At 40.7% G+C, this 27,866-nt stretch overlaps 1 protein-coding gene across 11 annotated transcripts; it reads right to left on the bottom strand.

Moving 5' to 3' along the window:
* On the bottom strand, nt 1–26,316 carry epn2 (epsin 2). Of its 11 annotated transcripts, none has more exons than XM_061748377.1 (10): nt 26,031–26,305; nt 18,431–19,132; nt 16,969–17,123; nt 13,158–13,270; nt 11,554–11,658; nt 11,114–11,219; nt 9,089–9,241; nt 8,757–8,849; nt 6,419–6,610; nt 1–2,940 (listed from the first exon to the last, which is right to left on the bottom strand). In XM_061748377.1, the coding sequence occupies exons 2-10, from the start codon at nt 18,859–18,861 to the stop codon at nt 2,636–2,638; spliced, it is 1,653 nt and encodes a 550-aa protein (XP_061604361.1). In that variant the 5' UTR covers nt 18,862–19,132; nt 26,031–26,305; the 3' UTR covers nt 1–2,635. The 11 variants fall into 11 exon arrangements, 7 of the variants coding, with proteins under 7 accessions (XP_061604361.1, XP_061604359.1, XP_061604364.1 ...); XM_061748375.1 differs by having other exon boundaries at nt 6,419–6,646; nt 26,031–26,304; XM_061748380.1 differs by having other exon boundaries at nt 8,820–8,849; nt 26,031–26,304.
* Nucleotides 26,317–27,866: the final 1,550 nt, after the last annotated feature.

Here is a 27,866-nt window from a genome sequence, read left to right as displayed (position 1 = left end):
TGAAGTGATATACATTTTTATTTTGAAACCAATGCAGCTACACTCATCCAACAGGGTGCGGCCTGCTGTGCTCATTTGTTTAGATGCCGTTAGGATTCCACGGTGACGTTTCCTACAAAAACCCATTACACAGAATAATAAAGCTCAACAAAAGAAAGGTATGTTACAATAGTACAAATGATAAATTATATTATACAGTTATAATGCTGACAGATTGAGCACGTATCGAATAAAAAGCAGCCTGCTCCCTGTACTACAATAAGGGTAACTAGACGTGGAGAATAAAAAGGTGGCTATTAATGCATATAAACACAGTCTAAGGTCAGTTATTCCTCTCAATAAAAGCGTAGTGAATACAAAGTGATGTATCATGAGCTTGCAACACGCAGGCTACATTTAACTATACCATCACTTGGAAACTGTCAGAAAAAGTGGTCATTTGAAGCATAATTCAACAGTTACCGTACGTTTTTTCCTCTTAATACAGCTATTACATTTATCCATCATCGCTTGAATGTTAGTTAAATCAAGGAGGGTGAGAAAACAGCATTTCATAGCTATATTACTTTAGGCAGAGTTAAGTAAACGAGAGTACTCGCAAAACACACCAGGCAATGAATTTATCTTTTTTTAAATGACCTTACGGCAATGTTTGCATATATTTTTTTGTGATTAACAAGGTTTTCTGGGCCGTACGCATTGCATCCTCAATTCATCAATATATGAGCTAAGCATTATATAAAAAAAATAAAATAACAATCACCAGCTTCCTTCTGCTAAGTCCACCTCATGCACAGTTTAAGCTGCCCCTCCAATGATTTGCCTGAGAGAAATGTCTGCATTTAGAGCAAAAATGATCCTGTTTCGCTAGCATAGCACAGCAGATAGGAGGGGGCGGCAACACACTAAAAGAGGACAGAAAACAAGTAAAAATATTGGCAGTGATAGACAATTGAAGAGAGAGGAGAGTTGTCTCCATCTTCTCTTATTACACACGCTCATTTTTTTCTACAAAATAATACTCCAATATAGAGATACTTTCCACAAACTTAAACATAGCTATAAACAACATGGGAAATAGTAACAATGGAGTGTGCATCAAACTAATAGGAAAAACAGTTAAATGTGACCCTGATGCTGGGTCTACTCTGGGAAGAAGAAAAAAAAACGGGAGGGGTTCGGAGATCAGTCGCTGTGACTTTGGTAACAGTTGTGCTTCTAAAGAATGACCTTAGAATATGCAACTAGTAAACACACCTCAACAACGTAAAAAGGATCTGCTAAGGATTAACAAGAGAAATAATTGCAAAAAAATGACCTATTACCTCCCAGGAATACAGTTTGCCGTTGTCTTCCCGCGATCAAAAGACCAGCACAAACAGGTGTGGTTTCAGCAGATTAAATCATTCCAGATGGGTATGTCAAAGTAACTCCACTCTCCAAGTTGCTGATTGGCTGAGTGAGCCAACACCAAAATGCAGACACCATCACCACAGGGGAGAACTTACAAAATGACATTTATCATTCAAGAACACATGGAAGCTGAACACACACACACACACACACACCCCCTTCCCTTTGACCCTAGTACAAACAAAAAAAATTCCCACATCTCACTGTTGTTGAATACTGACGCTATCACAGTTCATATATTTATGTCTAAACACATTTGGGTGGGGATTTAATGTCATACATCAACTTGAGTTGCAGGATCTGCATCTGTGAGCGGCCACTTAACTTGGACAGGGAGTTCATCTCCTTTGAAAAGGATTCACAATGTTAATACCGTGACCCCCTGGAGGTCAACGTTTTTTGTGGTAGGTCAGGGAGAGGTCCAATTGGGTGCCCAGATAAGCGCTGTGATGGAGTGGTATAGAAAAAGTCAACGTTTAAGCCATCTCATCCTGTTTTACAACTAGCTTCCTTGCCTACGCTAAGGTGTAATGGTGAGCCCAACAGTCGCTGTAATCATTTGTTTAAAAAGAAAAAATGTGCAAAATCCCTGCTTCGGAACGAACACACACACACAAACATACACACAGAGTATAAACATATCTGACGGTCTCTATGATTCTAACTCCAGTTAAGTGAAGGAAAAGCTTACTGGAAAATACAACAGTGTAATAGCACTGTTATGTGCAACCACTCACACACACATACACCCACGCATGCACACACTCGTTAGCTGACAGGGCTTAAAAACGATTAGCTCTAGTGATGAGATAAGATCCTGGCGTTAGTAGGTTTGTGTCACTCCACAGAAGAAAGGCGCAATCCTACAGGAAGAGTGAGAGACAAGTTGACTGTCTAAACTTGCCTCTGTGTGGGGGGGGGAACTGTAAAGACCCCTGCTATTCTAACTCTGATGCCAAATAGACAGTGATCTACATCAGTGTCGGATCGAAGTGGAACACATAGGACTAGGCAGTTTGTAGCATTGAGAGAGCAGAGAGGAAGAGGAGGAAGAGCGTGGTCATGTTAAGGTTGCCACATTGTCTACGACCTTGGCGGAGGTTGGTTAGAAAAAAGGATAAATGGGACAAGACAAGTCCTTGATGAAGATTTGTATAGCTTAAAAGAAGATAAGAAGTGGGGTGAGGGTATTCTGGGCGCAAGTTGTCCGCAGTAATCCCCTTCACAAAAGGAACGGGTTGGTGGCTCCGGTGGTCTGCGCCCCAGCCTGGGGGGTTATGCTCATCAGTGGCTGGGGCATAGCACCGACCCCCACTGCAGGCATCGGGCGTCCCACAGGGGTTATGCCTGCCAAAGGGACCATGGTGATGGATTGGGTGGGCAAGGATGATATGGCCATGGAATCAGCCATGCCGCTGGCGAACCCCGAAGGCATGGGGCTTACTCGCATCTGGTTGAGTGTTGGTGGAGCAGGCTGGCTCACTTGGAAGGGATTGGCATGAGCGTTGGAGCCTGCAGCGGCGCCACCTAAATAAAAAGTGGAAGTCAGGAGCGCAAGAATTCACTCAATATAATTCCAATCTTTTATCATCAATTGGAATCATTATACAACAGAAGTTACTTCCAACCAAGCAATTTGATTTTGGACAAGTCATTCCATTAGGGATGATATACAACCCCAATTCCAATGAAGTTGGGATGTTGTGTTAAACATAAATAAAAACAGAATACAATGATTTGCAAATCATGTTCAACCTATATTTAATTGAACACACTACAAAGACAATATATTTAATGTTCAAACTGATAATCTTTATTGTTTTTAGCAAATAATCATTAACTTAGAATTTTATGGATGCAACATGTTCCAAAAAGCTGGGACAGGTGGCAAAAAAGATGGCAGACAATTGAGGAATGCTCATCAAACACATGTTTGGAACATCCCACAGGTGAAGAGGCTAATTGAACAGGTGGGTCCCATGATTGGGTATAAAAGGAGCTTCCCTGAATTGCTCAGTCATTCACAAGCAAAGATGGGGCGAGAGAAAATAGTCAAACAGTTTAAGGACAATGTTCCTCAACGTACAATTTCAAGGAACTTAGGGATTTCATCATCTACGGTCCATAATATCATCAAAAGTAGACTTTACACTGATTTGATCGAGCTGATCGGTATCGGCCGATATTTAACATTTTATGCTGATCGGCTTTAATGTCATAATTCGCCAATCCGATCAACCGCAAAAGACATTTACTTCGCGTCGCCACGTGTACAGTATATTTGAATCCAAAAGTTAGTTTGTTTTTAGCCTTGTCGTGTGTCTTTTGACGTAGTACTGTAAATATGTGATGGCCAAAGAAGTTGTTTAAAAAAAACAGCGGTGTGGGACAGACAACATGTCGGAGACAGACAGCACGTAATGCCCGGATCAGACTACAAGACAAATTTGCTCTTTCACGATTGCCCTGTCAGACTACTGCAATAAAATCTTGTATTCCACATCCAGTTCTTTACGATCATTGGGCTTTATCTTGTCAACTCAAATGCGACCGGATACACTCGTTACTGTGGCGACGGCAACAAGAGTGGCGCGAGCCGACGGTATTATAAGGACAAAATGGGGAAAAACGTGTTGGTGGTCACCGGTGCTCAGGACAGGCGGTAGTATGAACGGTTGGACGTATACATCCTGCCGTTCTGTCGAATCATGCTCTAAAGTTTCAGTGTGGGTGAAGTAATTTAATTAAAAATAAAGTAATTTAATTACAGTAAGTTAGCACCCATTATTTCTGTCATGTAATGTTGGTTTGACCTGACTGATTAGAATACACGATCTGACTATAGCAGTGATTTCCAACGTTTATGGAGGCAAGGAACATATTTTACAATTGAAAAATCTCACGGCACACCAACAAACAAAAATGTCACAAAAAGTGGATACATTAATTACTGTATTTACTTCCTGCCATCTAATAGAAGACCATTCATTTCTTCTGTCTGTCACTATGCCTCACTGGCATAAATAGAGGAACAAAGATACATAATTTATTGTAAGTATAAATTTTTGAGCAATTAAGTACACAAGTATATACAGTAATTGAAGAGGTAATTTAAATAGACACATTCCTCCATCTTGTGATCGGATCGGTGATCACTTATCGGTTTTTTAAACTCGCTGATCGGTGATCGGGCCCAAAAATCCTGATCGTGTAAAGCCTAATCAAAAGGTTCAGAGAATCTGGAGAAATCACTACATGTAAGCGGCAAGGCCGATAACCAACATTGAATGCCCGTGACCTTCGATCCCTCAGGTGGCACCACATCAAAAACCGACATCAATGTGTAAAGGCTATCACCACATGGGCTCAGGAAAACTTTAGAAAACCATTGTCAATAAATACAGTTTTGCGCTACATCCGTAAGTGCAACTTGAAACTCTACTATGCAAAGCAAAAGCCATTTATCAACAACACCCAGAAACGCCGCCGGCTTCTCTGAGCTCGAGCTCATCTAAGATGGACTGATGCAAATTGGAAAAGTGTTCTGTGGTCCAACGAGTTCACATTTGTTTTTGGAAATTGTGGACGTCGTGTCCTCCAGGCCAAAGAGGAAAAGAACCATCCGGACTGTTATGGATGCAAAGTTCAAAAGCCAGCATCTGTGATGGTATGGGGTTGTGTTAGTGCCAATGGCATGGGTAACTTACACATCTGTGAAGGCACCATTAATGCTGAAAGGTACATACAGGTGTTGGAGAAACATATGCTGCCATCCAAGTAACGTCTTTTTCATGGAGGCCCCTGCTTATTTCAGCAAGACAATGCCAAACCACATTCTGCACGTGTTACAACAGCGTGGCTTTGTAGTAAAAGAGTGAGGGTACTAGACTGGCCTGCCTGCAGTCCAGACCTGTCTCCCATTGAAAATGTGTGGCGCATTATGAAGCGTAAAATACGACAACGCAGACCACGGACTGTTGAACAGCTGAAGCTTTACATCAAGCAAGAATGGGAAAGAATTCCACCTACAAAGCTTCAACAATTAGTGTCCTCAGTTCCCAAACATTTATTGAATGTTTATTGAAGGTGATGTAACACAGTGGTAAGCATGACCCTGTCCCAATGTGTTGCAGCCATAAAATTCTAAGTTAATGATTATTTGCTAAAAACAATAAAGTTTATCAGTTTGAACATTAAATAGCTTGTCTTTGTAGTGTATTCAATTAAATATAGGTTCAACATGATTTGCAAATCATTGTCTTGTTTTTATTTATGTTTAACACAACATCCCAACTTCATTGGAATTGGGGTTGCAACAACAGCAGCACTGGGACTTTTAACTTAACAGCCTGCAGCCTCATGCTTGCGACCGAATCAGAGCCATGAAGATGTGTGTACATCATGTCCTCTTATGTCACATTGCTTAAATATAGCATTTGTATCCATGTATTCTGAGTGTGCACTACATATTAGGAGTATAACAGTTTTCACTACATTGCAGCAACTATTGCGTTACTGCTCACATAGACTGCACAGATTGCTGTACAGATAGTAGTAAATTTAAATGGAGTGATGCTACATCATCACAAGGTTACCTTTACAAGCACGTCATTTTATTTCTCACAAAGAAGAATTTTGTTACAGTTGGGTTGTGAATACATTCAGCATTTCCTGCTTCCTTCCATACATAACATGGGGTTTAATGTTACACAATATTTTTCAAAATATTTATTCTTAAAATTTGTGACAACATTCTCAGCATTACATAACAAAAACAGCCCATTGAAAGGGCAATACATACAAGCATGAATTGATCTGCTACTGACTAAGCAACTCTTAAATAGATTCTAATTCTAACTCCTGTGTGTGTCCAACATGTGCATTCAAGCTTTTGAGACTTTCAGCTATACACGTGGACACCTCTTATTAGAGATGATAACCAGGAATGATTCTCTTTTTTTGTCAGCTAAAAACAATTACATTTTAAAAGCTGACGTCAACTTACCTGTTGAAGCCAAGAACGGGTTGAATGCTGGAGCAGGTTGGGGCGGTTTGGTCACCAAAGAATCCAGGTTGACCAGGGCAGCATTGGGGCCCAGGAAAGACTCTGGAGTCTTCCTGGTTGGATTTGAAGAAGTAGAAATGGATGTGGGAAGGGGGTCGAAGAGGTCCAAGCTGCTGCTGCTAGCAAGACTGGCTTGGGAGGGAACAGAAGATGGTATAACACCATCACCTAGAAAATACAAGTTGTAAAATAAAATAATAATACACTATGCATGTAGAAACCCCAATTACGATGAAGCTGGGATGTTGAGTAGAATATAAATGAAAACAGAATACAGTACAATAAATACTTTGACATACATTCAAATCAATACACTACAAAGACAAGATATTTTTGGTTGATATACGGCTTCAGTTTCTCAAGAGATGCGCGTAGACTGCTGGCAGACCATTCTACTACCCGCAATCTTTTACTAAGCCATACTGTTGTAACACATGCAGAATGTGACTGGTATTGTCATCCTGTGTTGTTAAGAGTTTTAACTTGCACTTTTAGAATAGTAGAAGTAGTAGTAGAATGATCGTAAACCTCACCCCATCCTTGTTACCAACTGAGCCTTTCAGGGATGCTCCCTTTATTCCCAATCATCATGACGCGGAACTTAACTGTTCACATTTGTTTTTTTTTTGTTTTTTTTTAGCATTTACCAACTTTCCCAGTCTTTTGTTGCACCTGTCCCAGCTTTTGTGGAATGTGTTGCACCCATCAAAATAGAAATCAGTGAATATTTGCACACACAAAAAACAATACTGTATAATATTACAAACCCCAAACCCAGTGAAGTTGTGATGTTGTGTAAAACATGAATACAAGCAGAAAACGATTTGCAACTCTTTTACAACTTACAGTATACATACACTACTAAGACAAGCCATTCAAGGTACAAACTGTAACTATGTAGCAGGGTTCACCAATGTGGTGCCCATGGGCACCAGCTACCCCCCAATGGCCTACTCTAAAAATAGCTCATCAGTGATGGGACATTGGGATTTCCTCGGAAATTTGTTGAAGTGATTATTTGAACATGTAAACGTTTGCAGAGAGATTTATTGAAAAAGTGTTCCTTATTGGTATTTGTTTCCTACCGTGTTCATTTTTGATATTCGTTAACATAATCTGTGTCTTCAAATAGCTGAGAATCATAATGAATAACAACATACAATTAAAGGTAATTTGAGCAAATTCGTTATTTCCGAAGTGTGTTTCAAACTGACAGCCCTTCGCATTAATAAATACTAATAAAAGTAGTTCTGTTTTAAAAAGGTTGGTGACCCTGCTATAATATAAATAAATATATTATACAGAATTGTAGTATTTTGCTCATAACAACATCTCAACATTGAAAGTTGAATTCAAAATGATGATGATGATTTCACAATCCATATTTGATGTAGTAAATTAATAAGAAGACACTATTATGAGGACATCAGAGCCAGACAGCCTTTTTGGTAGCAATGATGATAAGAGTGATGGAGAGGCACCAAACCCAGAAAGCCATTTGCGACATGTGTCATTGGGACAAACTAATCTCATTGGGACCTACTAATCTCAGAATAGCAATTCATATATGACAAAGACAAAAGGGTATATTGACTCTTCCAGGAATCCTTCAGATTTTATCCAGTCACTTCAGAAGTGACTGGATTTGACTGCTGCTTTTACAGATGCTCAACACATTTTCCATAAAGGCCTTCTTTCGGTTTTGGGAAATCTATCTTCAAGCCAGTGTTTATGTTCCGTTCTTTGATGGTATCCGGCATGTTTGTATTGAGCTGAAGCACAGATCTGCATCCAGTGCCACCCTACACCACAGAATCTAACCACAAGCGAGAAAACCATCAAGACCTGAGCCAAGTTGATTTTTGGAAACCTTTTGCAGACCTACTTGTACGTTAGGAATTTAGGGTAACTGAGTTCTTGATTATCATCGTACGATAAAAAAAAAGTACAAATAGCAGATTTAAAAGGGTGTTACAATAACAACAAGGTTCAGGTCTAATGTTTGTGACACCACAAGACTAACAGTGATACAAGACCAGACCAGGGAAAATGCCTTATTTTTCAAAATCATATTGTTTTGGCGGCATTTCTTTCTTTAGATTTGTCATGGAAAAGAAACACGGCTGCCATGGCTCATTGCCCTAGTCCAGTAGTATATACTGTACATCCATACAAAGACAGGACACGTGTGTGCCCGACAGGAATATTGGACATCTGAGGGCACAGAGGAAAAACAACACAGACTGTGTCAATAGGGAGACAAGGACAGGGTGAGTACCAGCAGGGACAGAGGAGGAGGAGCGCAGGCTGTCAAACTCTGAGAAGTCCTCTTTGGACGTACCATTGGATTCACTGAACAGGTCAAAGCTACCTGCATGGGGACAACATACACATATAATATAACGCAAACACGAACACATGGACAGATGATAACAGAAAACATATATGAATGTGTACGGATATCTAAGTAGAGTAAAGGAGACAGACACAAAAAGGCAAATGGCACAACCAAAGGGCATGTAAGTCTCCACACTACTGTTCCAGATGTCATACTATTACCTCATCATTGAAAATGTCACATTCATTTTAGCACGCTTCTCTATGGGTTACCTGGGTTGGAAGCCTTAGGGCGAGTAGCTGCCGACCCCCAGGGATCGGATACCGGAGTGGAGTTCGATGCCCAGGGATCAGTGCTCTTCATGGGGGGAACTGAGGCAGGAGCCCCCCATGGGTCCGCTGATGCTGCCGACTTGGGAGGAGAACCTTGGGAGCGGGAGATAGTTTTACTGAGTGGCAAAATATGGATAGGGTAATCATGGAGGCTCACAGGGAAATGAGGTATAACAGTGGATGGGTAATAAAGTAGGAAGTTTCAGAGGAGATGTTCTTGCAGGTTATCAGGCAGCAATCACATGACCAACCCATCCCTCTTTGGACCTTTAACTCAAACGATGTGTCCTTCGGTCACTACCTTTCTTACAAAATGAAGTATCTTCTCATTACAGTGTAGGATCTCAAGTTTGTGTAAGAATTTTCCAACTGCCTCACTTTTAATGTAAGTGGGGTAAGTGAACAAACTAGTTGTTGTTGTCAACTGTGTGTGAGGTCTTGGGTAAATATGTTCCAGTGCAAAGAATTTGCGATGCAACCGTTCTTGGTGGTTTTTCACAGCCACTCAGAAATAGGCGCTTATTTCTCCCCCCCACAAACATGGTAAGGGCCATGAGGTCTGTCAGGGGTGAACTTGTGCAGTGGAAACCCTCCTCCACGCTTTGCTTTATTGTCACTGGGCCTGCAGAGCCGCATTCCGAGCTGACAAAGAGTCAACCAACAGTTCTTTGAGCTGCAGGTAGAGGTGAGGCACAGTCACAGACTCACACTCATGCTATGCCTTATATTGTACATTCACAAAGTCCTGGGAGGGAACTAAATTTTCATCACGGACAACATCTTACTTATGGTTTACCACAGAGGGCCGTTATAACTGTGAAATCATATTTATATATGTATAACCACCTTATCATATTATTATGTATACACAATTTCCCCTGGATTTCATTGTTGTTATACACACACATGCTGATTGTTTGTTACATTGAAGCAGTTTTGTTTTGTTTTAGGCCCTGTGCTCCCAATTTACTGCACAGTACAAAATTATTGTTTTGTAAGTTTTTTGTAGCCTAAAACACCCAGTACACATTTTATCCAAACTTACTATGCCGGTGTGCTTGGTCATGGTGACATTATTGAGCAACATTAGTCACTGTAGGCGAGTCGCTTTCATGAATTGCAAGGAATTTGTGTGCTTCCTAGTTCCAAATCCATTGCCAAAAGTGAACGGCTTGACAAAAAAAACAATGTTCCAAAAACAGCATGTTCCAGACTCCAAAGATGTGTTTTGTACTACTCAAGAGTTAGCACTGCATCCATGCCACTCTCTCTCGCTGCTCTATGTACAATAGACGAGATATCGTCACATGGCCGCCACATTCAACATGGCCACCTCGTAGTTATGGGAGGATCTATTATTATTGTACATCTGTGACCCGGAAATACGTCACTCCCATTCTCTGCCTTAATTGCACCACAGCGCCAGTAAACAACACCGGCTAATTCTGGAACTAACAGACATTGTCAATGGCATTTTAAGTGACAAATGAAAACAATTTTTGACACATTGTTCAGTCCTGATGGTCCGTTTTTATCGAGGTTCCACTCTGTGTGTGTGTGTGTGTGTGTGTGTGTGTGTGTGTGTGTGTGTGTGTGCGTGTGTATAATAAATGAAATCACCATTTAAAAACAGTTCACTTGGGTTATATTTGTCTGATGTTTACATTTGTCTGATGAGCTTAAACAGTGTGGTGAAACTATGCAAAAATATAGACATTTGTGCAGCGGGTCAATACATTTTCACAGCACTATTTTAAGAAGAGAGTTGGTGAAAAAAAATGCTTATATTATACATAAAAGATTTAAGAAACACTGTAATTTGGGGACAGACGTTCTGCAAAAATTAAAATAACATGTTGTAAACACACTATTTGCTTTAGTGGACCAGAAAACAAATTATGTGATGGGCCAGACTCAGTCTCCATAGCCAGTATGTCAACATCATGAAAATCCAAATCTGTATACCGTAATGTTTCCAGGGGTCTCCTTTGGCCAGAGCTCCTGCGGCCCAGGGATCACCACCAGGACCCGGCTGTGGAACGTTCATCAAATCCATCAGCGATGATTGCGGCTTAAAATGAGACAATGTCAATTTGAAAATAGTTAGAGGAAAAATACTGTGGTGGGAGACAACATAAGCAACATGAGGGAAAATGATTTTCTGAACTGTTCATTTAATATACGACTGCTAAGCCGTATTTGGAGTCATCTCATAAAATGAACAGTCATGTTGGCCTTGCTCTGTCAGCCATCTACTGAGGCACAAAATTGTTGGGCTAACTAGGCCATCTTCTGCTACATTGTGGAATCATTGCTGCTTTAGGGGGAGTTCAGGTCAGGCAAAATAAGGGACTAAATTAGGATTATGGTGATGAGTCATGTGCATGCTATTGATGGTTACTTACCTCCTTTTTCTTGCGTGCCAGTTTGCCAGAGTCTGGACCTCCTTTCTTACTCTCCTCTAAAGCCATCTGTAGTCTTAAATCGTCCCCTCTGCGTATCCGCTCCTCCTGTAAATGGGCACCAGTGAGAAAAAAAACTGCACCCATGCTACTTACCTATTTTCACGACCATAATGCACACTTAAAAGTCTTACATTTTCTCCAAAATGGACAGGGCGCCTTATAATGCGGCGCGCCTTGTGTGTGCACCGAGTTCCAAAATCTGTAAATGTTGTTATGTGACTTTATTGAGCGCTGCGCTTGACTGACTGGGAGCATTTCCTGCCGACACGCTGCTTATATAGAGGAAAGGCGGACGTGACTGAGGACAGCATGCGGACGTTAAAGGGGGAAGGGTGCGTGTGATAGAGGACGCTAAAGACACGCCCCCAGTAGGTATATAGTTCCGGTATGTGCATCAGTTTGGCTAAGAGGAACGCGGAGGAACATGGGAATCAAGCAGCCGCGAGAGAATTCAAGATCAACGAACCCATGGTTCGCAATTGGAGGAAGCAGAAAAACGAGCTTCCCCAAGTCAAGAAGATAAAGCTGAGCTTCCGCGGAAACAAGGCGAGGTGGCAGACCAACTCGAGGAATGGATTAATGATCAAAGAACAGCCGGGAGAAGCGTCTCTACAGTCACCATTCAACTGAGTGCAATAACTCGGAGCTTGCCATCATTCCGGGAGGCTTGACGAAGGAACTCCAACCGCTGGACATCCGTGTAAACAGGGCGTTCAAAGTGAAGTTGAGAGCGGTGTGGGAGCCATGGATGACAGATGGCGAACACAGCTTTACTAAGACGAGGAGGCAGCGCCTGGCGAGTTACGCCACAAATTGTGAATGGACTGTGGATGCTTGGGCTAACGTGTCTGCTTGCACTGTTGTTCGAGCTTTCGTAAAACCCGGCATCATTTCTGAGGAGCCGCACGGCAACGAGACTGACTCCGACAATGACGAGAGGGAACCTGGCGTGTTTGATGCAGTACTTGCCCAGCTGTTCATTTCAGATACAGAAGATGAGGACTTTGATGAATTTGTGGATGAGGATTGATCAAAAAATAATGTGAGTACATTGTTAAATACTTCAATAAAGTACAACCAAACTCAGTTTTGCTCCTGCCCCCTTTTTAAAAACATTGTTTTAGCGTGCATGCATGCTACCGTATGTTTCAAGATAGTGTGTGTTTTACCAATAATACAGTGTGCCTTATGTATGTGTTAAATTCAGAAATAGACCCCGTAACTGAGACTTTTAATACGGTAGTCTTAAACGTCATCTTAGGTTTGTCATTGTATAGAAAATATGGTATACTGTGGATTATAATTCATGTACCTGTAAACCTAAAACTACACACAATATTTATTTTGTTATTTTATATTTTTTATTTCTATCTTTTTTGTCAAATAAATACATGGGCTCCATTCAGACATTTTCATCTAATCTGAAACTCCAGTCCAATCAAAGCCCAATCAAAGCCATTTGTCAAACATGAGACTGATTTGATAAAACGAAGTAACTACCCAGATGTGTATTCATGATCTGCCACATAGCACACGTTTAGTACCTGCTCTGCTGCCTCTCGGCTCATGGCCAGAGCCAGTTGCAACTGTAGCTCCTCCTCACCGCTCGTCTGAGGTCTGGCTTGCTCTAATTCTGATCCCGCATTGGGAGAAGTGGCTGATGGACAAAATCACACACAGAGACATTTATAGACATCATACTTGAACAATACAGAAGATACCATGTAAGTGTCTGTAGGTGTATCTTCAGAACTTCGGCGACTCTTTTTTAAAGATATTGAATTAGATAACGTTACAAGGATGGAACATATGATCCATCACAGCATGAGTCCAGCAACTTGTAGTTTGTATATGCACACTGTTAATGCTTGCAGAGATATTTGAAAAATTATTGTGTGCCAAATTAAGTATTAGGGAGGCATCGATACCTTTTTTTTTTTTTTTAGACTAAGAACAAGTACAAATACTTTCATTCGTGTACTCGCTGACACAGAATTAGCAATTGTGTACTGTGTTTAGAGCCTTATGCAAATGAAAATAAAATGGCATGCAATTAGTCAGTACATTATTCTATTCTGCAAATACTGTAGGTTTCTGCCCTACTTTAGACCCTTTGGGAACAAGGGGCCTATGATAGGTCAACTCCACAGTTGCATTGTTTTCAGTGACACTCTGCCAACACACAATAGCCCAGAACCTCAAGTGGAATCTCGAAAATCTCTCGACAGCGACAGCTCAGTCTTATTCCTATTGGCCAGAGTGTAGTTCCGTTTTCTCAAATGATGACTCAGCTGTTGGACCTTCCGCCTGAGAGCTACATACTGCAGCTTACTTACATGAAGTAATGTGGGCCACACACTAAGGTCGAGCACGCACTCCATGCAACACACATAATCCGTGCAGGCTCAAACCAAATGTATACAAACGCACACAGACTCACACATGCAGCATGGTGCTGTGTACAAACGGCTGGGTGTCAAAAGGTATAAAGAAAACAGGCTAAGGTTCACGCTTTCATTTCAAATTCTCCTGTGTGCCCGCCTTTACCTCTGTGTGTTAACCAATTTCGTGACTGTGATTTTGGATTATTTTTAACTCAATTTCATAGATGCCATTGTGGGGTGTTTTGGTCACTTGCGTATTGTAGAACACTGAATCACAAACTCACCGGAAACAAAAAGTATTGTAATTATCATCAAGACACTGTCTTCACAGAGAAATGGATTCGATCTGTATCTTTATTTTAATTTTCTTCTTTGCATGTCCGTACTTGCTTCTCTTTTTACACACTCACAATATTTAGTAGCTAGTCTACCCAAACTAATTTTAATAGATATGAGCCTTAGGGGTGTCCCGATCCGATCTTTGAGATCGGAAATCGGTCCGATGTTAACAAAAAACGAGTATCGGATCGGATTGGACTTGATCTAAAATCTCCTATTTTACAACTCTTATACAAGCAGTCCATTGCATGCTCCGCTCCAGCACGTCTATCCAGCAGCGCCCGGATGGCATGCAGAGCCCACGTGATCACAATAACAGGTTGCTAAGGACCTAACATTGCATTTGATCTATTCAAATGTAGAATATGCTGATGTGTAAGTTAAGCATTGGATACGTTGCAATTTAAATGTATATTTTTGTTATTGGTTTTATTGAAGTTATTTTTCAGGATTTCCTAATTTGTATTTATTTTATTCAATTTTAGCACACTTATTTTTAAAGTTAACCCACTGGTTAATAATAATAAATGGGTCAGTTTTTCTCATACCTACTGTTGCTGATTATTGTTCTCTGAGTAATATCATTTCATCAACCCTTTTCTAACATTTTCTAAAAAATAAGTAAAGTATGTATGATTATTACTGATATCAGATCGGACCGATATCAGTATCGGCCAAAATTAAAGGCTGCAATATCAGGATCGGATCGGAAGTGAAAAAGTTGGATTGGGACATCCCTAATGAGCATATCATTAAAAGAGCATAGTCCAAAGAAAAAGGGTTCAACTTCTACAATGAAAAGCCAGGGAGCGAGAATATGTGATAAAGCAGATTTGGGGTTGCATTTAAGGAGTTAAATACAGTACCGTGAAAAAGTATTGGCTCAATACTTAAATTACTCAAGTATACTCAAATTCTTATATTTTTTCAGTTTCCCCACTTGAATGTTTAAGATCATAAAACAAATTTAAATAGACAACTACAACCGAAGTGAACTTAAAATGCTGTTTTTAAATGGTGATTTCATTTATTAAAGAAAAAAAACTATTCCGTTACCTGGCCCTGTGTGAAAAATAAACCTAAATCTAATAACAGGTGGGGTCATCCTCAGCAGCAACAACTGAAATCAAGCATTTTCCATATCTGGCAATGAGTCTTCCACATCTCTATGGAGATATTTTGGCTCACTCTTCCTTGCAGAATTGTTTGAATTCAGCAAAAAAGGAGGGTGTTCGAGCATAAACAGCCTTAAGGTCATGCCACTGCATTTCAATCAGAGTCAAGGCTGGACTTTGTCTAGGCCATTCCAATACATTCATTTTGTTTTTTTAAGCCATTCAGAAGTTGACTTGCCGGTGTGTTTTGGACTGTTATCCCGCTGTAGAACCTGTGTGTGCTTCAGCTTGAGGTCACAAACTGATGGCTGAACATTATCCTTCAGGAGTTTCAGTGAAAGAGCAGAATTCATGGTTCCGTCAATCACAACAAGTTGTCCAGGTCCTGAAGGAGCAGGCAGCCCAAGACCATCATGCTACCACCACCATGTTTGACTGTTCGTATGATGTTCTTTTTCTGAAATGCTGTGCTACAAGACACACACCTTACAAAAAGCTCAACTTTCATCTCGTCAGTCCATATAATATTCTCCCAAAAGTCTTAAGAATCATTCAGATGTTTTTTTGCAAAAGTAAGACGAGCCTTTATGTCCTTTTTGGTCAGCACTGGTTTTGGCGTCGGAATGGATGCCATTTTTGCCTGGTCTCTTCTTTATTGTTGGGTCATGAACACTGACCTTAACTGAGGCAAGGGAGGCCAGCAGTTCTTAAGAAGTTGTCCTGAGTTCTTTTGTGGCCTCCTGGATGAGCTATTGCTGTTCCTTGGGATAATCTTTGTAGGCCGGCCACTCCTTGGAAGGTTCACCACTGTTCCATGTTTTCTCCATGTGAGGATAATGGCCTCCTTATGGTTCATTGGAATCCTAAACCTTTAGAAATGGCTTTTTGTAACCCTTTCCAGACAGATGTCAGTTACTTTATGTCTGGACTGTTCTGGAATTTTTCTGGATCGTGTCATTTCGGTGCAGCTTTTTAGATCTTTTGTCCAACTTAATTTTGTAACAACAGATTATATTTAAGTGATTTCTTGATTGAACAGGTCTAGTGGTAATCAGGCTTAGGTGTGATTAGTGAACATTAACATTGTGATTAGCCACAATTACAAGGGGGGTGGGGGGATATATTTCACACAGGCCCATGTAACTTTGAATAGGTTTTTTTCCTTAATAAATGAAATCACCAATTAAATTCACTTGGGTTATAGCTGTCTGATATTGACATTTCTTTGATGAGCTGAAACATTAAAATGGGTAAACTATGCAAAAATATAAGAATTTCAGAAGGGGACCAATACTATTTACAGCACTGTAACTGGGGTATTTGCGTATTATAGAAATTATTATAAATAATAAGAATAAGAAGAAGGGGGGAAAAAAAGCTGGGCTAGGCTACAGCACGTCCGCGACCCTAGTGAGGATAAGCGGTATGGAAAATCGGGAAAAAATATATACATACATACATAAACAGAAAAAGAAAACATACGGGATGAGCACATGGTGTGCTTTAATGGTACTCACAGCCATGGTAGGAGGCAGGTGAGCCCTCTGACCTGCCATACTCTTCACTGTAGGAAGTGGAGAGGTTGGGCTGGGATGAGCCTCGACCAAAGCCCATCTGACTGCTCCCTGTGGACACCTGGGCCATACGCTCTTTGGTCTTCAAAGCCTGAGACCTTACCAGACAAAACACAGCAATCTTCTTAAAAAAGGTCAAGGTTCCTATCTTCATATGAAGCATGACATGAAAAAGATCAGCGTAGACAAAATGACAGTGGTATAAGTATGTGGGGAAAACCAGGGGGAAAAAAAACTGCGATGCTTTTAAATTTTGATTAAAATATAGGCGGCGGGAAGGTGGGCGACTGATTAGCACATGTGCCTCACAGTTTTCGAGGACCGGGGTTCAAATCCTGGCCCGGCCTGTGTGGAGTTTGCATGTTCTCCCCGTGGGTTTTCTCCCGGTACTCCGGTTTTCCTCCCACATCGCAAAAACATGCATGGTAGGTTGATTGAAGACTCTAAATTGCCCATAGGTGTGAATGTGAGTGGGAATGGTTGTTTATATGTGCCCTGCGATTGGCTGGAGACCAGTTCAGGATGTACCCTGCCTCTCGCCCGAAGATAGCTGGGATAGGCACATCCGCGGCCCTAGTGAGGATAAGCGGTACAGAAAATGGATAAAATGTAGGCTGTTACTAATACTAGCTCAGTCCAACTGACCCTTAAAAATGGATGAATGTAAATAAATGGCATTTATTTACAGCTACAACACTAAAGCAACAATGGTAAATACAAAAAAATAACTGTCAGTTATATAAATAAGCCATAAAGCAATCACCATAATAATAATAATAATAATAATAGTAATTTCATGGTTTAATCCCAGGGCATTGAGGAAACTGCGCATTTGAAGACAGTCTGTATTTCCTTAGTTTACTGAAACTGACTGAAAGTTAATGATCTATTAAGCTGTTCCGATTAAATGTAGTGCACATCATCTATACAGACGATCGGAATATATCACGTCACATGTAAACAGTTGCCCAGAGATCTTCAATCAGAATGGCAAAAAAATCTCCTTTGGCGACTGTGTGGTTGGTCTGCTGAAAACGAGCCCTTCACCTGTCAAGCAAATATACTTTGACATTAACTGTTGTTAACTACTGGCTGAATGTGTGCCACTGAGGTTATGCTTAATATACAGTTAATGTTCCCGTGTTCTCGCAAGCTCGTTAGCTCCCAGGCTAGCTTGTTAGCTTGCAAGCTAGCTCGCAACAACAAACAGTTAACAGGCCTACTAATAATCCAATCAATTATTTATGACAGATTTTTCATACCTCTCTTTCATTAATATGTCTGGTAAACTAGTTAAAGTCAATAACTCTGGGGTAGGCTGCTTACAAAATTAAGACTTTAAAGTAAGGACATACACAAATCCTTCAACACCTGCTATGCTTGAATCTGATGATGAGTATCTTACCGCTCTGCTTTGAGACGGTCTTCGTCTTTAAGAAGGACCACTAGCTGCTTGCTCTTCTCTCTGACGTTGATGCCCTGGTCCTTACCATCTCTGTCAATGTACTGGAAGTCTTTCAGAGTCTGGATGGCAAAGATGTTCTCCTTGCATTGCAACGCCACTCGCTCCGAGCCGGTCTTGATAAGGTAGTCAAGCAGGGTGAGCGCTTTGTAAACATGGCGCCAGTTCTTGCCATGGTCATTGAGCCGTCTCCAGATCATACTCATGATCTCACTAAAGGCCACCACATTGTAAGTTAAATCAGCGATTTCAGACATGAGTGAAGATGAGGGCCCCCAGGGGTCATTGGAGGTGGCCTCTCTGACTTTCTTTTCTGCATCAGAGTAGTTGTTCACCATGTTCTTCATTTGGCGACGGATGGTAGAGCTTGGCATTGTGGCGTTGAGATGCTGAGATGGGACACCAAGAGGATAAATACAATTTGAACTCTCGCGAGGATAGGAGCTTTCAAAAGATTTGTGTATTTAGGCAACGGGTGTGTTGTCTTTCACATAGGAGTGTTCAGTAAGAAGTCTCCTTGTCGAAAAACGTTTGTGCTGGATAAGAGTTTATGAGGCTTCTTCAGGCCAGTGCAGTGTTCCCGAGTCCCCCAGAACAACGTCTGTTAAAACCATCTCCACACACAAAGTACGGCAGTGCCATTACCTAGGATGTACAAAATAAAAGTTAATGAAAAACAGGTGACAGATGTCATGTTACAGTGACGCATTAAGAATCAGTCACAACAAACTTGTCAGATTTTCTTGGCCTAACTAGAAGCATATGTTCAACATACAAATCATTACAGATCAAGTGAAATAAAAATCATAAGAGGATGGCATATGATCTGATATTTGCTGAATCTAAATGATTAAAAAACGATTTCATTCAAAGACACTGCCTTACTAGAACAGTGATAACTTTAGAGCCAAGAAAGGCTTGGAACTACGTGTTAAATTTTAAATCTCGATTCTTCTATAGCAGACTCCAAATGATAGAGGGTCTTAAGGATCATGATGTAAACGGTTATTGTCAAGAGAGTCAAGTCTGTGGCACGGAAATTGTTTGTTTAAAGGTAAAAAAAAAAGATGAACAAGATCAAATTAAGACTTAAAAATACAGATTGTTTTTTTTAGGTCAAGTTCTGCTGACTGTAATGTTTGATACATTTCAAAAGCAGAATAGAACAAATTAAAGTCATTTAGTTCTGAGGTGAATATTAATCATAGCTAGGTTAAAAATATTAACTTCATCTTGTGCACCTAGAGCATGGTGTCAAACTCAAGGCCCGGGGCCCAGATGCAGCCCGCAACATCATTTTATGTGGCCCGCGAAAGCAACTCATGCTCGTCAACTTCCGTGATTTTTGCTCAAATCTGTACCCAAATTCCAAATTGTCATAATAATAAACAATAATGTTGAGATATTGCATTTTTCTGTTACCAAACCCTTCTTCTACAGTAACTTAAACAATACTTGAACAAACTATTATCCTTGTCTTCTGATTTCAAAACTAGTTATCCCTAAATTTGTTGTGTAATGGTAATAATATGATTTGGTGATTAAACATTTCACTGTTCTAACCGCCCTCTGAGGGAAATCATAACTACAATGCGGCCCGAGACAAAAATGAGTTTGACACACCTGACCTAGAGCATCCGTATTCAGCAATGGCCACTCTTAATCCTAATAATTAAAATAAATTTAAAAAACTAAAATAATTGATAAACTATAATATGCAAGTGAATCACTTTTAACTGAATATGTGAATCACTGTTACTGTTGGTCTCAATAATGAAGAGAACACTAGGTTTTATGACTCAACACCATTACTACCTAACATCCCAAGGGGGGGGGGGGTTGTGGACATGTCCTATTCAGTAATATCATATTGTGCACGAAGCATGTACCAGCATGCCTACAACTAAGTGATGGTGCAAACAGTTTAGGTAGGGAGTGTACAGAGTTGTACATTTCATTTGCAAAGACACTACTTGAATGTTTCATTGTGAGGGCTGCTTCCGGCCTATCCATGCCATGAAGGGACAGCTGGAGAGGAAACTAGGATGAGTGAGAGTGCTTAGGGAATAAGAAAACAACTTGGCACATCCCGTAAATTCACTTAATGCCAGTGAAATGTGATTCCTGTGGAGCATGCCCCCGCTACCCCACAAACTTTCCCTCATCACCCTGCATCCCCATGAATACGACTGAAGCCTAATTACACATCTGCTGCAAGAATCACCTATTCACTCACTGCAGACAGGAGGAAGAGAAGAGAGTCTGTCTTGTCCATTCGTAACCCCCACTATTACCCCCACCCCAAATACACAAATGCGCATGCGAGCACACACACCGGAACAACTCCCACCACAAAACACAGCTGGACCCCTTTCCTTAAGTCCTTTTTGTGCCACACTCACTAGAGCCACAAGTCTGTGCAGAAAAGAAGTGTGAAAATGTGTCAATAGAGGATCATCAAAACAAAAGACTACATGACTCAAGTCAACCTCCTGCCATTAAAATAATAGGACAACCATAAACCAACAGCAGGTTGCAGTTGAGGAGGAACACACACATTCATCATGTGCTCCCACCCTTTCAAGACACTGCTCCACTTGCCCATTTGGCTCTGCCTGGCAGACACTGAGTTAACGTGTTGAGTTTTACATTATAGTGAACTAAACCTATGGTCGGGCAAAAAAGTACGAGTATACATTTTATGGTCATTTTTCTTTCTCTGGACAGCAAAATGGAACAGCTCCATCAAACATGCATACATTTACTAAGACTTGCCTCTGGACATTTTTTACAAGTTAACACAATCCAGCGCTAAGAGGCACATTCTGCCGGTCAGACCTTCAACAAAGCTGGAACCAAGTTGGAAAGGCTGCAGTGAACCAGCAAATTAAGTAAAGATAAACATGTAACATTAATTTAAAAATACTTGACACGGGGTGGGAGAAAGAAAAATTAATCTTAGATCGCAGTGCAGCTGTAAGCATCTCTCAATCGATTCAAAATGTCAATAATGGATTATAAAAGGTAATAAAGGAATGCTGGAGAAACAAAAACGCCGGCACTTGGAAGTGTGGAAGTGCAGCACCCATGAAGCAACATTCAAGTCCAACCTAATTCAGGATACACACGTGGACAAAATTGTTGGTACCCCTCTGTTATTGAAAGAAAAGAGAGGTTGGGCTGGGATGAGCCTCGACCAAAGCCCATCTGACTGCTCCCTGTGGACACCTGGGCCATACGCTCTTTGGTCTTCAAAGCCTGAGACCTTACCAAACAAAACACAGCAATCTTCTTAAAAAAGGTCAAGGCACCTATCTTCATATGAAGCATGACATGAAAAAGATAAGCGTAGACAAAATGACAGTGGTATAAGTAAGTGGTAAGAAAAAAAACTGACGCTTTTAAATTTTAATTAAAATATAGGCGGCAGGAAGGTGGGCGACTGGTTAGGACATCTGCTGCACAGTTCTGAGGACCGGGGTTCAAATCCCGGCCCCGCCTGTGTGGAGTTTGCATGTTCTCCCCATGCCTGCATGGTTTTTATCTGGGTACCCCGGTTTCCTCCCACATCCCATAAACATGTGTGGTAGGTTGGTTTTAGACTTTAAATTGCCCGTGAGTGCGAATGGTTGTTTGTTTATATGTGCTCTGCGATTGGCTGGCGACCAGTTCAGGGTGTACCCCGCCTCTCGTCCCAAAATAGCTGGGACTGGGCTGCTTCTGCTTTGTGGTTCAACAAAATTATTTTTAAAAAAACAAACTAATTAAACTGGGCTATTTTCTAGCTTTAGAGCGTCAGCCTCACAGTTCTGAGGACCCGGGTTCAATCCCCGGCCCCGCCTGTGTGGAGTTTGCATGTTCTCCCCGTGCCTGCGTGGGTTTTCTCCGGGCACTCCGGTTTCCTCCCACATCCCCAAAACATGCATGAATTGGAGACTCTAAATTGTCCGTAGGCGTGACTGTGAGTGCGAATGGTTGTTTGTTTGTATGTGCCCTGCGATTGGCTGGCAACAAGTTCAGGGTGTACCCCGCCTCCTGTCCGATGACAGCTGGGATAGGCTCCAGCACGCCCGCGACCCTAGTGAGGAGAAGCGGCTCAGAAAATGGATGGATGGATGGATGGATATTTTTTAGCTTTTGGGGAAAACACTGCAATCAAATGATTTTTGTAACTTTCAATGAGACTTCTGCACCTCTCAGAGGGAATTTTGGCCCACTCTTCATGAGCAAAATGCTCCAGTTGTCTCAGGTTTGAAGGGTGCTTTCTCCAGACGGCATGTTTCAACTCCTTCCAAAGATGTTCAACAGGATTTAGATCAGGGCTCATAGAGGGCCACTTTAGAATAGTCCAATGTTTTGCTCTTAGCCATTCTTCGTGTTTTTAGCTGTGTTTTGGGTCATTATCCTGTTGCATGATCCATGACCTGTGACTGAGAACAAGCTTTCTGACCATGGGCAGCACATTTCTTTCTAGAATACCTTGATAGTCTTGAGATTTCATTGTACCCTGCACAGATTCAAGACACCCTGTGCCAGATGTACCAAAGCAGCCCCAGAGCCTCCATGTTATACAGTAGGTGTTCTCATAGAGCTCATGTGCCTTGCCTAAAAGTTCCAGTTTTGTCTCGTGTGGCCATAGGACATTATCCTAGAAGTTTTGTGGCTTGTCAACATGCAGTTTGGTAAATTGCAATCTCGCTTTTTTTATGATTTATTTTCAACAGTGGTGTCCTCCTTGGTCGTCTCCCATGAAGTCCACTTTGGCTCAACCGACTGATGGGGCGCATTTTACTTTTACAAAAAATAAACTAACTAAATACTTTTACAAAAAATAAACTAAGTAAATAAACCTATTGGTGATGCATCAATACCACTCTTTTTTTCAGGAGTACGAGTACAAGTACTTATATTTGAGCACTCGCTGACACAAAGTACTGATACTTGATGTATTGCAATTGTGATGAAAATGTTTTTTATTCTAATCAAATATTGTTGAGAAACAAACCAAAACTTTTCTTGAGCAGGGCATAAGTTTTAGTAAAATGTAACTTTTATGAGTAACAACTGACATGTTAACTGTGTGTTTTTCAAAACAACAGTCTTGCCACAGATTTTACTTAAAAGTAGCAGGTAACACAAGGCCTTTTTTGGTCTAAAATAAAACTATTAGCAGGACAAGTGAAGTGACACTTTATCACACCATCCATTGCTTTGCTCTACCCAGCCAGCTGGGCCTCCTCCACCGCAGCTTTGTGACAGGAGCACGGCTGGCTCGCAACGCGGAGCAGAGATTAAAAAACTTAATGCATGCCAGATGTCCCGCCACCACAGAGAGCAGTTCATCATCCATTTCGCAGGGTGACTAAAAATTTGGTTCCGCGGTACCTATTGCTCTCATTTGGTTTACCTTAAAGTATCTCCACACAACTGATATGGCTCTTACTCCACATGCCTGGGAGGTATATGGGAGGCTGGTAAAGTGGTATCGTGTCATAGTATCGGAGCATTTTTTTTCAAGTGAGTATAAGTGCAGACATACAGTATCTGCACCAATACTAGTATCGGTGCATCCCTATTTTCAATGCAGGTATCTGAGTTTTGTTTTTTGCTTGTTTTTCTATTTTAGCCAAATTGTGATGATAGTTAAAACTGTGATAATTTAGTCACCAAAACTGTGATATGAAATTTTCATACCATTTCATCTCTAACCCATGCATACCAAAGCTATGGCACAACTCATACCATTGTTTTGCTCAACACAACAGATCAGAACATTAGCACAAAATAATTTTTATTTTTTTACTTGATTCACTAGCAATTCCACCATAATCCAACAAGAACATTTAAACTAATGCGCATCCCTAGTCATCACTCAATAAGTCAGTATTCAGTATAGGAGAGAATAAACCTTTATATACCAGTTATTCAGTTGGGAAACACTTAATTTGTTAGTGATGTTTGTAAAAACTGCAACACTTGAAATCTGAACAACGAAAGATCTCTCACTGATTTCCTTTTAGAAAGATGTATTCTTTATGATTATGTTTATGAATTAAAACTTTGTTGAAACTACCAACTCCTTATCCCGTAATGGTACATACAGCACACCGAAAAGAGGTGTTCATTGACAGAGCCACAAAGCATAGCGATGGAAAGCTAGGGTGGTTAGATAGGGAGAATGCTTGTCTATACATCCCGGATGAAACTGACAGTAAATGATTGTCTTTGTCGACGGAGTACAAAACTGAAGACATGCACACTTGAGCAACAATTTTCCTTTACAATGATGGCATTAATATATCAACTGTCAACCACTTATCAGTGTGGTGAAGTTCCAGTATACCAGGCTTCGGGTCATAGACATTCTGCGGTGTGGTATGATCATTAACAATTAAAGATAATAAAGAAAGGCAGTGCTGTATGATTAATAATACTCAATGGCAGTTAGAAATATAGGTAAGATACGTCCTAATAGGTCCAGCTTTGATCCTCCCTACCCACTGCCTGGTCATGCAAGAGATGACAACAATGACGATCACCACCATCATCATCATCATTCTTCCACCCTTCTTTGTGACACATACACAATGTCTCAGTCCACAGCCACAAGATTAGTTTCTCTGATAAAGAGTCTTGTGTGCCTACCTACAATTTCAGTTAAGGAAACCCAGCCAATTCTGTACAGAGACAGCGCCCTGGCAACGTAATGCTAAATGACCCAAAACAGCAACAAAGCAAAGAAAATGTGGGCTCATTCATCATTACAACCCGTAGGAGTCTATAACAACGTAAACAATAATTTTAAAAAACGCGATGCTGTTAAATAAAGGACAAATCACAACGTTTCCTTGAACTGACGTGACTGAGCTTTCACAAACCATTGACGTAGCTTGCTCACTCACATACACCCGTTCTGTTTTCCCATAGCGAGTTTTGAGATGACCCAAAAAAAAAAATGCTTTTTGTTTTTTTAAAAAGTCGTAGAAAAGTTCAAAGTTTTTGAAATCTCAGTCGAAACAGCCTAGAGGCGAACTGACGGTTAGGCTAACGTTAGCAAGATGCGAGCAAACTTGTGAGTAAACTTGCTCGAGTTAACTTTATTCGCAATGTACTCCTATGGAAGCTTAAGGTGGATTTACTTTTTTCCTCACCTCGGTAAACAAGAAAGTGGAGCCAAGTGATATTTTATTCACGCCAAGTGTGGGAACACTTTGACGGAAAAAAAAAAGAAAAAGTTGGTAGCAAAGCTAGCCATCCGAAGGGCTTCTCTCTCTTTATGGTCGATTTAACAACGTCAAATGTACCCAAGTCAGGGTCTAATCGCACTGCTTGCTTTGTGTTTACTAAAATAATACCCATCCCTACATCTTTACACATTCTAAACTGTACTAAATCAGTAAACTAGCATGCTAAGCTATGTAGCAAATCTACTAATAGCTGAGACGGGTGCTCGGTGGAGACATCGCCACTGAAAACTGGATTAAGGGACTCTGGAAAACATCTAAATAATTCCTCTACGTATTGAAGACAGGCGGTATCTTACCGTATATATCGGAACTTGACCAGATTTAAATGAGAGTCCAGGGCTATAAACCTCTAAATGTATTCCCCAATTAGAGTTGTAATAATTTTTAAAAATTAAAAATTTTAAAATCACGATAATGTACTTATTGCAGCGTTCAAAGAGCTTGTTGCGCCTCCGCCTAGCTAAAGTATTGCTAATGCTAACGTCAGGCTAAAGGTTTCCCCTCCTCCAGAACATGGCGGGCGGTGTAGGAGGGGGAGAGCCGGGTATGGGTGTGACCGACGCGGCCTGACTCACACAAAGACCTTCCTCCCTTCCTTGCAAACCATGTCACCCAGAAAGTCTTCAATCAAACACTACAGTACATGAGCAGAGGCAGCTTGTTTAAAGAGGACAAACACACACACAATCACGGTAACACTTAACATTGTTCTTCAGAGTACAGCCTCTACATTACTAAAAAAAAAAAAAAAAAAATGCAATTTTTGACAGGAGTTGGAAGCAACAAAGTACAAATACTTAGTTACTGTACGTAAGTAGATTTTTCAGGTATCGTTTTCTGAAGACTTTTCAATTTTGGCTCATTCTCATCAACAGAGTTGCAAACATTAACATTTGCAGTTATGTTAAAGTTTTAGCTGCCACTCTAACTGGTCAAGATCAAATTTAAGCTATGCGGTATGTTAAACAATAAAAACTGATATATATATATATAATAGTTATAATAATTGTTGTTACTATTATTATTATTATTATTATTATTGGTACTGCTTGTCCTCACTAGGATTGCGGGTGAGCTGGAGATTCTCCCAACTGACTTTGGGTGATAGCCGGGGCACACCCAGGACTGGTCGCCAGCCAATCTCAGGGCACATATAGACATACAACCATTCACACTCACAGTCAGAGCTGTGGACAATTTACAGTCTTCAGTTAACCTAAAATGCATGTTTTTGAAAGTAGGGAGGAAGACAACCCACACAAGCAAAAGGAGTGTGACGGAAATCATGTAAACCCCACAAAGGAAGCCTGGAGCCCAGATTTGCACTGCAAACCTCAGTCAGAACTGTGAGGGGGATGTGCTCACCGGTCAGTCACTTTATGCCACCAATTCTAGTAATATATACAAATGTGGAAAAATAGAAGAGAACTTACGTTAGGTCTCACCATGGTCAGAGCAAATAGCTCGATGATGTCATTTCTGCTGAGTCATGCAGCTCACTTTTTTTTTCTTCCTCTAGATGGATAAAAAATAATTTGAATAACTGAGTTGTGTGTATGTTGAGAGACAACTTCCGAGCTTAATTACAACTATTTAAAATATATCTGTGATAAAATGTGTTTTATCAATCTGAAAAAAACATGGGTAAGGTGTATTTTTTCAGTTATTATATTTTCAGTTTATTATTAGCTAATTTAGCATTTTGTGTCATGGGCAAAGCTATGGAACCATATTGTTGTTGTTTTGACAACATAAAAAGCATGAGGCAACAATTTCTTTTCATCACAAGCACGGTGGAAAAATGATGAGGTAAACTATTTTGTGTGCAGAGGGGCATTTTTTCCAAATATATATGTATAATTGACAGTAATAAAAATCATTTTTATATTTGTGCTTACAATTCAGTCTGTACTTTTATAAATTTTACTGAAACAAAAAACTATGATTTGTACTACTTTTACTTGTCCATCCATCCATCCATTTTCTGAGCCGCTTCTCACTAGGGTCGCGGGCGTGCTAGAGCCTATCCCAGCTGTCATCGGGCAGGAGGCGGGGTACACCCTGAACTGGTTGCCAGCCAATTGCAGGGCACATAGAAACAAACAACCATTCGCACTCACAGTCATGCCTAC

This window comes from Phyllopteryx taeniolatus, chromosome 16 (genome assembly GCF_024500385.1).
Source record: "Phyllopteryx taeniolatus isolate TA_2022b chromosome 16, UOR_Ptae_1.2, whole genome shotgun sequence".
NCBI classification, from domain to species: domain Eukaryota; kingdom Metazoa; phylum Chordata; class Actinopteri; order Syngnathiformes; family Syngnathidae; genus Phyllopteryx; species Phyllopteryx taeniolatus.
The sequence above is the reverse complement of the archived record's forward strand: the minus strand, read 5'-3'. Positions and strand labels throughout refer to the sequence as shown.

Bases quoted from the DNA above. Each gene is read 5' to 3' on its own strand.
- epn2 (XM_061748375.1), bottom strand. From the start codon at position 18,861: ATGCCAAGCTCTACCATCCGTCGCCAAATGAAGAACATGGTGAACAAC. The intron at 9,242-11,113 runs GTATACAGATTT...CCCGCTCCCAAG, and splicing joins AGACCCCTGGAAACATTACG to GTTCTCCTCCCAAGTCGGCA. The intron at 6,647-8,756 runs GTACTCACCCTG...TGTATTTTCTAG, and splicing joins CTCCTCCTCTGTCCCTGCTG to GTGATGGTGTTATACCATCT.